Source organism: Haliaeetus albicilla, chromosome 10 (genome assembly GCF_947461875.1).
Source record: "Haliaeetus albicilla chromosome 10, bHalAlb1.1, whole genome shotgun sequence".
Lineage (NCBI taxonomy): Eukaryota > Metazoa > Chordata > Aves > Accipitriformes > Accipitridae > Haliaeetus > Haliaeetus albicilla.
In genome coordinates this window covers 44,233,218-44,247,082 of record NC_091492.1, presented here as the reverse complement: position 1 = coordinate 44,247,082, position 13,865 = coordinate 44,233,218, and the positions used below count along the sequence as shown (strand labels likewise).

The 13,865-nt window shown below is 64.0% G+C and overlaps 2 protein-coding genes across 2 annotated transcripts; one reads left to right on the top strand and one right to left on the bottom strand.

Moving 5' to 3' along the window:
• Positions 1 to 48: 48 nt before the first annotated feature.
• SELENOM (selenoprotein M) lies at positions 49 to 1,708 on the bottom strand. The gene is made up of 5 exons (XM_069795483.1): positions 1,546 to 1,708; positions 1,434 to 1,469; positions 1,315 to 1,349; positions 851 to 929; positions 49 to 758 (listed from the first exon to the last, which is right to left on the bottom strand). Exons 1-5 carry the CDS (start codon positions 1,666 to 1,668, stop codon positions 546 to 548), a joined length of 486 nt encoding a protein of 161 aa, XP_069651584.1. The 5' UTR covers positions 1,669 to 1,708; the 3' UTR covers positions 49 to 545.
• Positions 1,709 to 4,862: 3,154 nt separating this feature from the next.
• On the top strand, positions 4,863 to 13,815 carry INPP5J (inositol polyphosphate-5-phosphatase J). Its single transcript, XM_069795477.1, has 12 exons — positions 4,863 to 5,851; positions 6,840 to 6,950; positions 8,487 to 8,595; positions 9,223 to 9,339; positions 9,410 to 9,585; positions 10,177 to 10,288; positions 10,688 to 10,797; positions 11,154 to 11,343; positions 11,594 to 11,731; positions 12,140 to 12,232; positions 12,472 to 12,576; positions 12,722 to 13,815. The coding sequence occupies exons 1-12, from the start codon at positions 5,067 to 5,069 to the stop codon at positions 13,340 to 13,342; spliced, it is 2,667 nt and encodes an 888-aa protein (XP_069651578.1). The 5' UTR covers positions 4,863 to 5,066; the 3' UTR covers positions 13,343 to 13,815.
• Positions 13,816 to 13,865: the final 50 nt, after the last annotated feature.

Here is a 13,865-nt window from a genome sequence, read left to right as displayed (position 1 = left end):
GATGCACCCCACTGAGCCTTCCCTGGAAAGATGACACGGTGCAGCCAATTGTACGCATGGGCTTTACTGGGGGCTCGATACGAGACAACCCTGGTGGGGTGTAAAGCCATACCCCCCGGGGGCAGCTCTCCTACCTACGGGACTCAGCACATCTACCCTCAGCACCTGGGGCTTTCTGCTGAGGGTTTCATCCTGTCCCACTCAGGTAGGATACTGCTGCCCAGTGCCGGGAGTCAGCTAAACCCTGGGGCACAGCAAGGGAGCGCAAAGAACACTGCTCCTCCCAACCAGTTAGCGATGCCAGGCTGCAGGGTAGCGAGGGCAATGACAGGCATGTGGACATCCAGGATGCCCGCAGTGCCCAGGAAGCCCCTGCTCAAGGCTGGAGCTGCTCAGGGCATTCTCGGGGCAGAGGCTGCACAGCACCAAGCAACAGCACGGGCACCTTCACCACCCTGCGGCAGCATCCCCAGCTGCTGTGACACTTGTGTTCCCATGTGCTGGGGACTGGCCGCAGGACCCTCTCCCAAGCACGGCACCCCTCGCTAGAGGTCTGGGTGTTCTCCCTCATCACGTTCGCGTGGGGTCTTGCCATTGGCAGCAGGAACTCGCAGGGGTGGCAGGGTGGACAGAGGCCTGGCAGGGGCAAACTGGAACTCCTCAGGCACGGGGGCGTCAGGCGTCTCCTTGCGGTAGAAGCCCAGCTCCTGCAGCAGCTGGTTGATCTCCTCCCGGGTCATGTCACTCAGGGGGATTCTCTGCACGCAGACAGGGATTGAAGCCTGGCACCTGTGGGGCACCGACCACCCCAGACCTTGCTGCGGCAGCAGGTGCCACGCTGCCCACTCACTTCCAGCTCCTCGTATCGGTGGCTGAGGAGCACAAGTTCAGGGTCAGCACCGGGCAGATGCTTCATCTCCAGGTTGTGGCTGGGCAGTGCGTTAAGGAGTGGACAGGACTGGGCAGGCCCATGCAGCCCCCCATCCCATCCTCTGTCACATCCCATTCCCTCCCATCCCGTCCTGTCCCATCCCATCTCATCCTCCATTGCATCCCATCCTACGCCGTCCTATCCCGTCCCCCAACCATCCCGCCCTCCACCCCTCATCCAGTCCCACCCTCCACTTCATCGCACCCCTCATCCCACCCCAACCTCCATCCCCTCCCACCCCTCATCCCGTCTCACCCCGTCCTCCATCCCATCCCATCCCATCCCGTCCGGTCCCATCCTCTATCCTCATCCCACCCCGTCCCACACCCCGTCCCCCGGCGCCCACCCCGGTACCGAGCACTGCCCGCCGGCTCGGCGGGTACTAGAGGGGGATGTCCTGCCTGACGAAGGCCTTCACCTGCGGGCAGAGGGGGCGGCCCGGCTCGGCTCAGCGGCGGGGCGGCCCCGGCCCCGGTCCCGGTCCCCCCCCAGCGGCACCTACCTCTTTCAGGCGGTTCAGCCGTCACCCGCCGCAGGTCTGCGGGAGCAGACAGCCCGTCACCCCTGGCGGCGTCCCCGGTGTCCCCCGCGCCCCCCGCCCGCCCCGCGCTCACCTCCACCTTGCCCCGGGCCAGGTCCCGCAGCTCGGCCCCGCGGAGCCGGGGGGGTCCCGGGCCGCCCCCCGCCGCCAGCGCCGCCGCCGCCACCAGCAGCGAGAGCGACAGCGCCCGCAGCATCCCGCCGCCGCCGCCACGTCACTCCCCGCGCGTGCGCGCCGGCTGCCCCGCCCCGGCGGGCACGGGCGCGCGCACGCACAGGGCGAGCCGCCGCGGCACGCGCACACGGCCCGCAACCGGCGGCAAACGCGCGCCGCGCGTGCGCAGCGTGCGGACGCTCGCCCCCTGCCGGCGCGCGTCAACCGCGGCTCACGCGCCGCGCGCAGGCACGGCGCGAGCGCGCACACGCACCGCGAACACCGCTCCGCGGGCGCGGCCGCGTCCCGCGCACACGCACCCCTGCTCCGCGCGCACCCTCCGCACACGCACAGCGCGAGTGCGCGTACCGCACACGCACGCCCTGCGCACGCGCGCACCCCCCCCCGCACACCACGAGCACGACGCTGCAAACGCACCCGTACCGCGAACGCGCTTATGCGCGCTGCAAACACGCAGTCGTGTGCGCACGTGCGCACCGCACGCTGCAGACACACGCCCGTCACAAACTGAATGCACGGGCAGGCTGCAGCCCCCCCCCACTGCAAATGCACACCCCCCCCCCCCCCACAAGCCCATTGCAAACGTGAACACGCACACACAGACACCGCGAACACGCGCAGTGACGTGCAGGACAGGGTGTGTGCGTGCACACCTGTCTGTTGTGCATGCACAAAGCGGCACACAGCTGCACGCACACACAGCTGTGCACACTCACGCACCCTCCTGCATGTACAGCTGCAGGCACACACGCGCAGCTGCGTGCACAGAGCTCTACATACACACAGCTATATGCAGTCCACACACCAGTGCACAGATGTAGCTCCATGCACACACGGAGCCGCAAACAGGCGGGCAGAGCTGCATGCAGCTACCCCCCCAACTGCTCGCAGTGTGCGTACGCCCAGACACAGGGGCATACACAGCAGTGCACAGAAACACACCAGCGTGTGCAGACACACGTGTAACAACAGCGTGTGCACAGGCACAAAGCTCTATGCGTACATCTGGCTGCATGCACGCGCACATACTGCACTCCCCAACTGCACGCACACGCAGCAGAACGCGCACACACGGCTACGCGTGCACAAAAGAGCGTGTACCCCTGCACGCACCCACACACGCAGCTGCACACAAGCACCTGCACACATGCACATCCCCCTGGTCACAGAATCACGGGATCTCAGGCTGGTTGAGGTTGGCAGGGACCTCTGGAGGGCATTGGGCCCAAGCCCCTGCTCAAGCAGGGCCACCTGCAGCCAGCTGCCCGGGACCATGTCCAGACGGCGTTTGAGGATCCCCAAGGTGGGAGACTCCAAAACCCTCCTGGGCAACCCGTGCCAGGGCTCGTTCACCCTCCCAGAGAAAAAGTGTTTCCTGATGGGCAGAGGGAACCTCCTGTGTTCCAGTTTGAACCCCCTGCCTCTGGTCCTGCCACTGGGCACCACTGAGAAGAGCCAGGCTCCGTCCTCTCTGCACTCTCCCTGCAGGGACTGATGCAGATCGACGAGATACTCCTGAGCTTCCTCTGCTCCGGGCTGGACAGTCCCAGCTCTCGCAGCCTCTCCTCATGTGGAAGATGCTCCAGGCCATCATCCTTGTGGCCCTTCATTGGACTCCCTCCAGTAACTCTATGTCTCTTGGACTTGCTCTTGGGAGCCCGCCAATGGACACTACAGCAGTGGCCTCGCCGGTGCCTCCTCGACCTCCCTTGACCCGCTGACAACGCTCCTGATGCAGCCCAGGACACCATTCACCTTCTTTGCCCCAAGGGCACACTGAACTCATGGTCAACGTGGTGTTCCCCAGGACTGCCCGGGCCCTTTCTGCAGAGCTGCTTTCCAGCCAGGTGGCCCCCAGCGTGTCCTGGTGCCTGGGGTTGTTCCTCCCCAGGGGAAGGACGTTGCGCTTGCCCTGGTTGAACTTCACACAGTTCCTGTTGGCCCATATCTCCAGCCTGTCCGGGTCCCTCTGGATGGATGCACGACCCACTGGTTTACCAGCCACTCATCCCCGTTTGGTGTCATCTGCAAACTTGCTGAGGGTGCGCTCTGTTCCATCATCCAGGTCAGCAACGACGACGTTAAGCAGGAGTGGAGCCAGTATTGACCCCTGGTGCACACCGCTAGTTACTGGCCTCCGGCTAGACCTTGTGCCGCTGACCACCACCCTCCGGATCCAGCCATTTAGCCGCTTTTCAATGCACCTCAACATCTCCTCATCCAGCCTGTTCATCAACAGCTTCTCTCGGAGGATCTGGTGGGAGACGATGTCAAAGGCCTTCCTGAAGTCCAGGCAATGTCTGCTGCTCTCCCCTCATCCGCCAGGCCACTTGCTTCATCGCAGAAGGGGGTCCGGCTGCCCAAGCAGAACTTCCCCTCGGTGAGGCCGTGCTGACGCTGATGACTTTCTGGTTGTTTTTGGGCCTGGCAACGGTTCCCAGGACTAGCTGCTCCATCGCCTTCCCAGGGATGGAGGTGAGGCTGACTGGCCTCTAGGTCCCTGGGTCCTCCTTTGTGCCCCTCCTGAGGACAGGAGCGACGATCACAGATTATTGAGGGTGGCTTCGCGATGACAGGAGCCAGCTCCCCCAGCACCCGCGGGTCCACCCCATCAGGGCGCAGGGACCTGGTCCTCTTCCACCAAGACCCTCTTGCACATGGTGCCCCAGCCCTCCCAGGGCTCGGGGGCTCTTGCAGGCCGCTCCCGGCTGCTACGGACCGAGGTGCAGGAGGTGTGGGGGACCTCTGCCCTCTCCTGGCCCTGTGTCGCCAGGTCCCCCGTCTCCTTCAGGCACACACAAGCGCGTGTGCACCCGAACCGCACCCGCGCGCGCTTTCACACCCGCCTGCGCAAACCGCTGCGCGTGAGCGCACCCACACTGCTGCGCACAGGCGCAGCACCGCGCGCAGGTGTGGCGCGCAGGTTTTGCGCGGAGCTGCAGGCGCAGCACCTCGCGCAGCTGCCGCGCGGGCGCGGGCGCACCCACGGCTACAAACGCGCCCACGGCAGCGCACGTGCACACGCGGCCGTACCGCGACACGACAGCGCAAAAACCCCCGCCCGCGGACACCGACACGTGCGCAAGGGCGGGCGCGCACGCGCAGGGGCTGCCCCGTCCCGGACCCCATTGCGGTCGCGCGCTCCGCTCCCGCCGCCGGCGGGGGCACGGGGGGGGGGGGCGGGGCGGGGCGCAGGCCGTCACGTGAGCGGGGCGGGGCGGCGGCAGGTGCGCGCGGGGCGGGGCGGGCGGCGGCGGTCTGGCTCGTGCCGCTCCGGCGCCTTTAAGGCGCCGCGCAGGTGGCGCTGACATCACGGGGCGCGCGGCGCCGCCGCTGCCACCGCCGGGCGGGGCTGCAAGGTGAGCGCGGGCGGGGCGGGGCCGGGCCGGGCCCGGTGCCGCTCGCTGGGGTCTCCCGGCGATGGAGCCGGCCCGGCGCGGCAGCGCGGACCAGGGCTCGGCCGCCGCCTCGGGGCACCGGCCCGGCCCCCCGCGGGGCCCCGCGCCCGCCGCCTCCCCCGCGCGGCCGGTGCCCTTCGGCGCCGGGGGTCCGGCCCGGACCCAGCCCGACGGTGGGGCCCCGGCGGCGCCTTTCCTCGCCGGTGGCGGCGTCCCGGGCACCCGCAGGAGCTCCCGGCCAGACGCCGCCTGCGACTCCTTCCCCTACGGCTGCCCGCGGCCCGGGGGCGCGCAGCGCGGCGGGCCCGAGGAGCGGGCCCCGGGCCGGGCTGCCCAGCCCCTGCCGCTGGAGGTCGGCCGGGCCGGGGCTGAGGGGCCCGGCGGGCCCCACGCCTTCCCGCTGCCGGCCCTGCTGCCCCCCAGCCCGGGCGCCCCCCCGGCCCGCCCCGCCGTGCCGTCCCCGGCGGCGGGCCGGCCCGCCTTCCCCGAGCTCGGTCCCCTCGAGCACGCCGCCCCCGGGAAGCCGCTGCCCGCCGAGCGGAGGGAGATGCTCCCCAAGGCGGAGTCCAGCGACCACATCTCGGCCTGGGCGGGCTCCTCGCCCAGGGCCGCCGGCCTGCCCAAAGCCGTCTCCAGCGAGTTCATCGCCGGCGGGCGGGTGGGCCTGTCCAAGCCCGCAGCCCTCCCCAAACCGGAGCCGGACGAGCTCTCCCTCTTCGGGAGGTCCCTCGGCCTGCCGGGCTCCGGCGACTCCTGCGACGCGCTCCTCGGCTGCTCGGGAAGGGTCCCGGAGGACGGCTCGTTCCGGTGAGCGGGTGTTGCTGCGGGGGGGGGTCGGGGGGGGAGCGGTGCCGGGCCGAAGCTGCCCTCGCTGAGAAGCAGCGAGCAAAGCCTCTTGCCGGCTGGAATTGCCCCTTCCTTCCTGCCGTGGATGGTGTTCGGTTGGAGGAGGTTTGGGGTGAGGGGCTATGGCCAGGCAGGGCTTGCTGCAGGGGGGAAGGATGCCCAGCGCCCACTGTCTGCGCAGGCAGCGGTCAGGGGAGCGGGTGCTGCGTGGGGTGGCATATCAGAGGTGCAGGCTGTGGAGCGGGTGCCATCTGCCCCCGCTGTCCCCGAGCTCTGGAAATGATGTGGCACTACCCTCCCTCGCTGTTGAAGCGTGCCCCCTGTGACTGCGACTTGTCCTAGTGCTGCCGAAAGAGCCCGCGGGCTGCTGGTGCATGCTGCGTAACAGCATTAATGTGTTGTGACTGATGGTGGCTTTGCGCTGGTGAAGGACACTGCTGCGGGGCTTGCAGCGCTGCTGTCACATGTAATGCCCTGGCCTTTGGGGCTGGCTGTGCTCTGGGGCAGAGTCTGGGGCCTGAGATCCGGGTCCTTTTCCCCAGGAGCCTGAGGGATGCGTGATTCCTGGGAAAGGGAGGGGAGACAGTTTTCCAGGGACACCCTGTCTCGCAGGCTGCCTGCTGTGCCAGCCAGCCTGCCTGTGTTAAGTCAGTGGTGATGAAAACGAGGGCTCTTTGTGCTGGTTTGTAGAATTTCACCGGGGCTTGGGTTACAGATGGGCTTGCCATACACCGAGGTGCAGACCGTGGGGGAATTTAGAGGCGAGGACCTGTCTCCCTCAAACAAAGGTTAAGGACCTGGTGGTGTACATGCTCTGGCTAAGCTTCAGCTGTGGCCACTTCTGTTGCAGGCAGAGAGCTTCCTTGGTGGAGCTGGGGACTGAGCGGGGGAGGACAGGGAACACCTCTGAGCCCCAGTGTTAGCCTGTTCTTCCCTTTGTCCTCCCAAGCATCACAGTGGTCACCTGGAATGTGGGCACAGCCATGCCCCCGAATGACGTGACATCCCTGCTGCACCTCAACACGGGCGAGACAAATGATGTGGACGTGATCGCCATTGGGTAAGAGGGTGAGGTGCAGGGCCCCCTCCCCTGCCCTGTCACATCCCTTTTTGGGGGATCCCCATAGCCCTGGGGGGCAGGGAATGGAAGAGCTGCAGCTCCAGCCTCCCCGGGGCATGGTGAGCAGGGAGGGCTGTGCATTACAAGCAGTAAAATATCAGAAAAGGTGATGGAGAATCAGTTCCTAGTAAAATGGGAGTGCTAAGAAGAGCTGAAACCCTTGAATCCCAAGTAGCCTTGAACCCTCAAAGAGCCTGCAGCTGGCTAGGCTGTGCAGAGCTGGGCCTTGGCGAGTGCTGCTCTTGCTATGAGCCCTGGCAGTCCTGGGGTCAGGTCTGTAGAGGCATTTAACTCGCCTGCTGGAGTCCTCTGGGAGCATTTTCCTCATCTCAGCTTCTGCCCATGGTATGCAGGCCTCAAGGGCACGAATCTGCTGTTCTCTCACAGCTGGATTGGCTCTGTGCCCCTGGGCAACACTTAACTGCTGGCAAGGCAGCGCCACGTCAATGTGGTAAGGATTTATTGGTGTGGCTGGCGAGGCAAGCTCTGCCAGAGTCTAAGGGCAAACTGGTCCCTCAAGGTTTGCTGTGGTGTGTGTGGATTCCTGCTAAGACCAGGGACATACTGCCTTTGCACAGGGAGCAAGAAGCAGGCTCTGCCTGTGGGCATGAGGTGGAAGAGCTGGATCTGCCTCCAGGAGGCTCCCAGGGACTCCCCCAGTGCTCCTTGCCCCGGGCAGAGAGCAGCATAAGGCTGAGGCTGCCAGAGCTACGATGCTGTGTTGGAGCCCGTCTCCTGGTCCCCTCGGCCTTGTGGACCGGTGGGATGGGGGCTGTGGAGGTAGACCCGAGCCTGGATGGATGGGGTAGGGAGTGTAGCTGACAGCAAGGGACTTGCTGGGACTGTGTCCTGGTCGGGGCAAGGCGTCCTGCTGCTCCCCACCTCCAGGATGTCTCTGCATGGCTGTGTCCTTCCTCTGACCCGTTCTTTGTGCCCCGAGCACTTGATATTTTTGGGCAAGATGTTTCCTGATTCTGCTGTTCTCTGGGGATGTTCTCCTTCCCGCTTTTCACTAATTGCTGAGCTGGGAGGAGCACTATTAACCTTCTGTTTGCTGCTGCTCTGAGCTTGGTGGCTAGGATGCATCTGGACACCCTGTGCTGAAGTACCAGTGAGACTTGGCTTCTCTCTAGAGACCAGTGCAGCTGAAATGTCCCGTAGGCCCCTCTTGTACCTAGAGACAGGCTTTAGACTGCTGCCCAGCCCTGTGCAGCTGAATTGCTCGTGCTTTAAAAAGGGCCAAGGCCTTGTGGATTCAGGGCCACTTGTGCATTCTGCTAGCACATGGCCCAGCATCGCTGGAGAAAGGATATGGCTGGTTTGTGCTCTAAACCCAGGGTCCTCCCTTGATCTGCCCTTCCTGCCCTGGCCCTTCTCCCCAGCACTGTGCTCTGGCACCTCTCCCAAGGAGCTCTCGCTACCTGGGACACAGACACCTTCCTGGTATGGCTGAGGGAGCTGTCCCTTTCCTCCCAGGCTGCAAGAGGTGAATTCTAAGATAAACAAGCGCCTGAAGGATGCCCTCTTCACAGATCAGTGGAGCGAGCTCTTCATGGATGTGCTGAGCCCCTTCCACTTTGTCCTGGTAAGGAGGTCCCAAAGGGGCTGGGCAGCTGGTGTTTCCTCTCTGCCTGCCAGGCAGGTGGACCATGGGGAGGGAGAGTTGGACTGCAGGGACGGAGGGAAGAGGTGCAGTAGGAGAGCTGGCTGGAGGGACAGACAGCTGGAGGGACAGCCTGCAGCCATCCAAGCAGTGTGTGTGGGCTAACCTGAGGGCTAGTGGTACATCTCACCAGTGTGCTGTTTAGCTTGTGCCACCCTGCTCCCTTTCCTGTGCCTTAGGCTTCCCCTGTGGTGCTTTGGGGATGCTTCTTGTTGCCTGCTGCATTGCACCAGGGTGAGGAGGTGAATGTGGGAACAAGCCTGTGCTTCTGGCAGCAGCCTGTGGGTCCCAGGGCAGGTTCAGCTCTCCAGGGTGCTTGCCCCAGAGCATACATGAGCCTTAGCATTGCTGGGCTTATCTCAGCTGTCAGTATTCAGGAGGGTGTGGATAGATCTCTGAACTAAATGTACTGTTAGCCATCTGCAAGATGGGGGGGCATGCAAAGGATGGAGGTGCTGCCCCTATGGCCTGGAGGTGGGGGAAGCTGTCCCTGCCCCTACAAGTTCTGCTGTGGCTACCATCCTGCTTCAGCCCCTGCTCCCATTCCAGATCAGCACGGTGCGGATGCAAGGTGTGATCCTACTGGTGTTTGCCAAGTACTACCACCTCCCCTTCCTGCAGGACATCCAGACAGACTGCACGAGGACGGGACTGGGAGGCTACTGGGTGAGTGTGGTCCCTGGGGAGGTGGCAAGGGCCTGGCTTCCCAAGGAGTCATGGGATCCTCTCGGTGCAGGGCAACAAGGGTGGGGTGAGTGTTCGTCTCTCCATCTTCGGCCACATGGTCTGCTTCCTGAACTGCCACCTGCCAGCGCACCTGGAGAAGGCGGAGCAGCGCAAGGAGGACTTTGCCACTATACTGCACATGCAGCAGTTTGAGGGGCGTGCAGCCAGCGGCATCCTGGACCATGAGTGCGTACCCCACCACTTTGCTCCCCAATCTGGGCCAGGGCTCTAGTGTGCCAGCCCCCATCCTTGACTCCCTCCAGGTAGGGTCTGGGGTCTGTCCCCTGAATCCCAGCACAGCTTGGAGATGGGGTCTTGCCTGCAGAGCTGCAAAATTGTCCCATGGCCCAGTAGGGACCCAGCATGGTGGGGTAGGTGTTAAGAGGGGTCCTTGGTTTCCCCTGGGGCACATCCAGGTCTGGTGCAGCTCCTGCCATGTTGGTGCTGTTGGGGTTTGGGACTGGTGAGGTTCAGGGCCCAGCTCTGCCCCAGTGTCTTGGCTGTGTGGTCTGACTCTGGTAGGTGCCTCACAGTGGAAATTTCCACCCTCCATTTCTGCCCAGGGAGGTCAGGCCCATTTGGTTAATGGTGCTTGGTCCTACCTGAGGAATCCTGGCAGGGCTGGCAGCCAGCCGAGCTGTTGGCTGAGTGCTGACCTGCACTGGTGCTCCCAAGAGCACCTGTCCTGGAGGCTGAGGCTGCCCACAGGCTGAGGCCGTTTTCCTCCTGTGGTGCTGCCCAGCCCTTCCAGCCTGTTGCCCTCCCTCCCCTCCACAGCCTTGTGTTCTGGTTTGGGGACCTCAACTTCCGCATCGAGAGCCTCGATATCCGCTTTGTGAAGTACGCCATCGACAGCAACATCCTGAGCCAGCTCTGGGAGAAGGACCAGGTGGGATGGATGGGTGTGCTGTTGAGCCTTGGCTGGGCCCTGAGTGGTGTTCGGCTCTTGCCAAAACTGCCCACGCAGCTGTGGGACAGGGCACGTCCCCTCGCTTCCCATGGGGTACAAAGAGCCCTGGCTCTTCTGGCCCTGTGGGGAAGGGGTGGCACAGTCCCAGGATGGTCTCTATGGGAGGTGGGCACGTGCTCCCTTTACCAGTGTGCTAGGAAGAGCTGGGGGCATTGGGTCTATGGACTTGCTGCTTGCATGGCATGGACAAACCCTGATGGGGCTGGCAGCAATGGGGCAGGGATGACAGTGTGCTGGGGATGGAGTGGTCTCAGGGGCTTGCAGAGGGGTCTGGCCATGGAGGCTGGTGTGCTCCCTGACCTGCTCTCTTTCCAACAGCTGAACATTGCCAAGAGCACCTGGCCTGTCCTCAGCGGCTTTCAGGAGGGACCACTGAACTTCCCACCCACCTTCAAGTTTGATGTGGGCACCAACAAGTATGACAGCAGGTAGGAGAGCAGAGCTCAAGCGTATTGCTGGGCCTGGGAGCAGGTGACATGGCTGAGGGATGCAGGAGTGGTGGAGCTCAGAGTCAAGGTGGGTGCTGGCGGGGCAGGGGCAGATGCCAGTGCAGATGGACGGGGGGAGCTATTCTGGGGTGGGCATGGGCTGGACTGGGGATGGCAGGCTGGGACACAACTGTTGCACTGGTGCCAGTGCAGGTCTGTCCCTGCAGCTGCACTGAGCTGTGTGCCAAGACGAGCCGCATCCCCTGCCCGCGCGTGCCGTAGTGCCAGGGGGAGGCAGTTTGGGGTGGAGCCCACTGCCCCCTGCCAGGCAAGAGATGCCCCTCTGTGCCCCGCAGTGCCAAGAAGCGAAAACCTGCCTGGACTGACCGGATCCTCTGGAAGATCAAATCTCCCAGTGTTGGGCTTGGTGCAGGTGGGCGCCGGCCCAGTCGGGGCGTCCTGTCGGTGAGCCAGCTCTGCTACTGCAGCCACATGGAGTACACTGTCAGTGACCACAAGCCGGTAGCTGCCATCTTTGCAGTGCAGGTAAGCACTGTCCAGGGCCACTGGGCACACAGGCAGGAGCTACAGGGGTGAGATGCCCAGCATGTGCAGTGTATGATGGGGTGTGTAGGGCTTGTTTTATTTTTGTTTGGCACGCTCAGCTGTCTTGCCGCTGTGGCTGGGGGCTGCTGTTGGTGTTATGCACGAGGGCCTGGCCCTAGATGGGTGCCCTGGGCAGCAGGGGCAGCTGTCTTTGGCATGCCCTTGCTCACCATGTATGTGTGTCTGACAGTTTGCTTCCAAGGCAGACAAGCCCCCGGTTGAGATTTATGTGGCTGATGAATGGAGCAGGCCTGAGCAAGCAGTTGTCAGGTACAAGATGTCGGCTGGCTTCCACCGGAGCTCCTGGGACTGGATAGGACTCTACCGGGTAGGGGCTTGGGGGCTGCTGGGGCTGGAGGGAGTGGGGAACAATGCATAGCACCTTGGGGTTCCTTCTGAGCTACCTCCCATCAGTGGACGTGGGTGCATGGCATGGACCTGTGCTCTCCCTTCCCCTGGGAAGCCCTGGCAGTTAGCAGCAGGATTTGGCCCTGCTTCAGGAGGCTCAAATCCAGCAGTTCCCTCTTCTTCCTGCTCTGTGGGCCCCATGGGGTCCAAAGCCCCCAACTCCTCGGGGGCTGGGGTCCAGGGCACTGCTGGGTAGTGTGCAAGGCAGCCCTTGGTGCAAGGAGAGGGAGCTGAGTGAGACGGAAGTTAAGGCTGGGTGTAGGTGATGGTGCTGAGTAGGGCTGATGTTCCCCCACTCACCTGTGTTCTCCCATGTACATGCACACAGGTGGGCTTTCGGCATCCTAAAGACTATGTGTCCTATGTCTGGGCCAGGAGTGATGATGGAGAACGCTGCCTAGACAAGCAACTATGTGCACAGGTGAGCTGGAGCCGGCTGTGCTGTCTTGCTGGGCATGTGTGCCCCATCATGGGGGGACAATGGTCCCTTTGTCCCTGATGGGGCAAGAGGGCACCTCCTTATTGCTTTGTGCAGATCCACTGTGCTGGCATCAAGGATTTCTGCTCTCAGCTGGGGCTGGAGCTCTCTATGGGGCTGGAGGTGGGAGAGGGCACCTCTGTGCCCAGCCCTGGTGCCCATCAGCTGTCTCTGGGCTGCAGGTGCTGTTCTCAGAGGAGGCACTGCCCAAGGGGAAGGGCGAGTACATCCTCGGATACTACAGCAACACCTCCAGCAGCATCGCTGGTGTGACTGAGCCCTTCCAGGTCAGCACAGCCAAGAGGCAAGGGTGAGGGGCTGAGGGAGGCAGGGGGGATGCGTGTAGGGGTGATGGGCTGGAGGAAGCCAGCTGCTGTGGTGCCCCACAGCCCCCTGTGAGGATCAGCCAGCAGTGCTGATGCAGGGGTACAGATCTCCCTGCCCAGGTCAGAGGAGGGCAGCAGCCCCACAGACAGCTCGGGCAGCAGCTCAGAAGAGGAGGATGACAGCACACTTGTCCTGTTGGCCCCCAAATCCCGTAGCCCCAGCCCAGGCAAGATGAAACGGCACCGGAGCCGAAGCCCCAGCCTGGCCAAGTTCCAGGGCCTCATCCTGCGGCCGTCAAGCCGGGACAGGGGTATGAGCCGCAGCCCCTCACCCCAGAGCCGCCATGGCCTCCCTGGGGACATCCCCACCATCCACCTGCCCCAGGAGGAGCTGGGGCGCCATGGAGCTAAAGCCAAGGAGCCAGGGCGGGCAGTCGACAGCCAGGAGGGCAGCTCCTTCTACCAGACTGTGCGGGAGCAGGGCGGCCCCCGGCGTGTCTCTGCTGACAACCCCCTGGCCAGGGCCGACCCCAGGAACCTGGGTCTGCTGCCTGCGCTCCGCCTGGAGATGATCGACCAGGCCATGGGCCGGCGGAGGGAGAGCACGGACCAGGGCTACCCCTGCCGGAGGATGAGCCCCACCAGCCCCCCGGGCTGCAGCACCTCCCCAAAGGAGGGGAGCAGCCCCCAGGAGCTGGACAGCCATAGCTGTGCCATGGGCCGCTGATGCAGTGGCCCCCTCCCTCCTCCCCCTAGCGCGCTTGCTGTGTGCTTTCCTCTGCCACTTTCCTGCTGAGACACCTCTCTCCCTTATTTATTGCAGTGACTCCTCACCCCACCTTGTGTGCTGGCAGGTAGGGGCCTCTCCTTGCTCCCTCCAGCCTGAGCTGCTGTCCTGGGCCTGGTAGGGCTGGGAGGGGGGGCACAGGGGAGGGCAAGGCTGGTCTAGTGTGGTGGGGGAGCCCCTTGTGAAATTAAGTGCAAGACCCTTCACTCCTATGGGTGGAGTGTTGGTCTTGCACCTGAGGTGGGACAGGAGGCCAGGGCAGGGCTCTGGCAGCAATCGCGTTGGGCATAAAGCGAGGACCACCCCAGGGTACCCCTGAGACTGAAGCTTGCTCCTTCCCTGCTGCTACCACCGTGCCTCAGCCTTGGACGTACGTAGTGCAAGCGACAAAATAAACCATCCTGCCCACCCCAGCTGCACTGTGCTTACTGCAGGGGGGCAGGATCGGCCCCTGGGGTAGGGG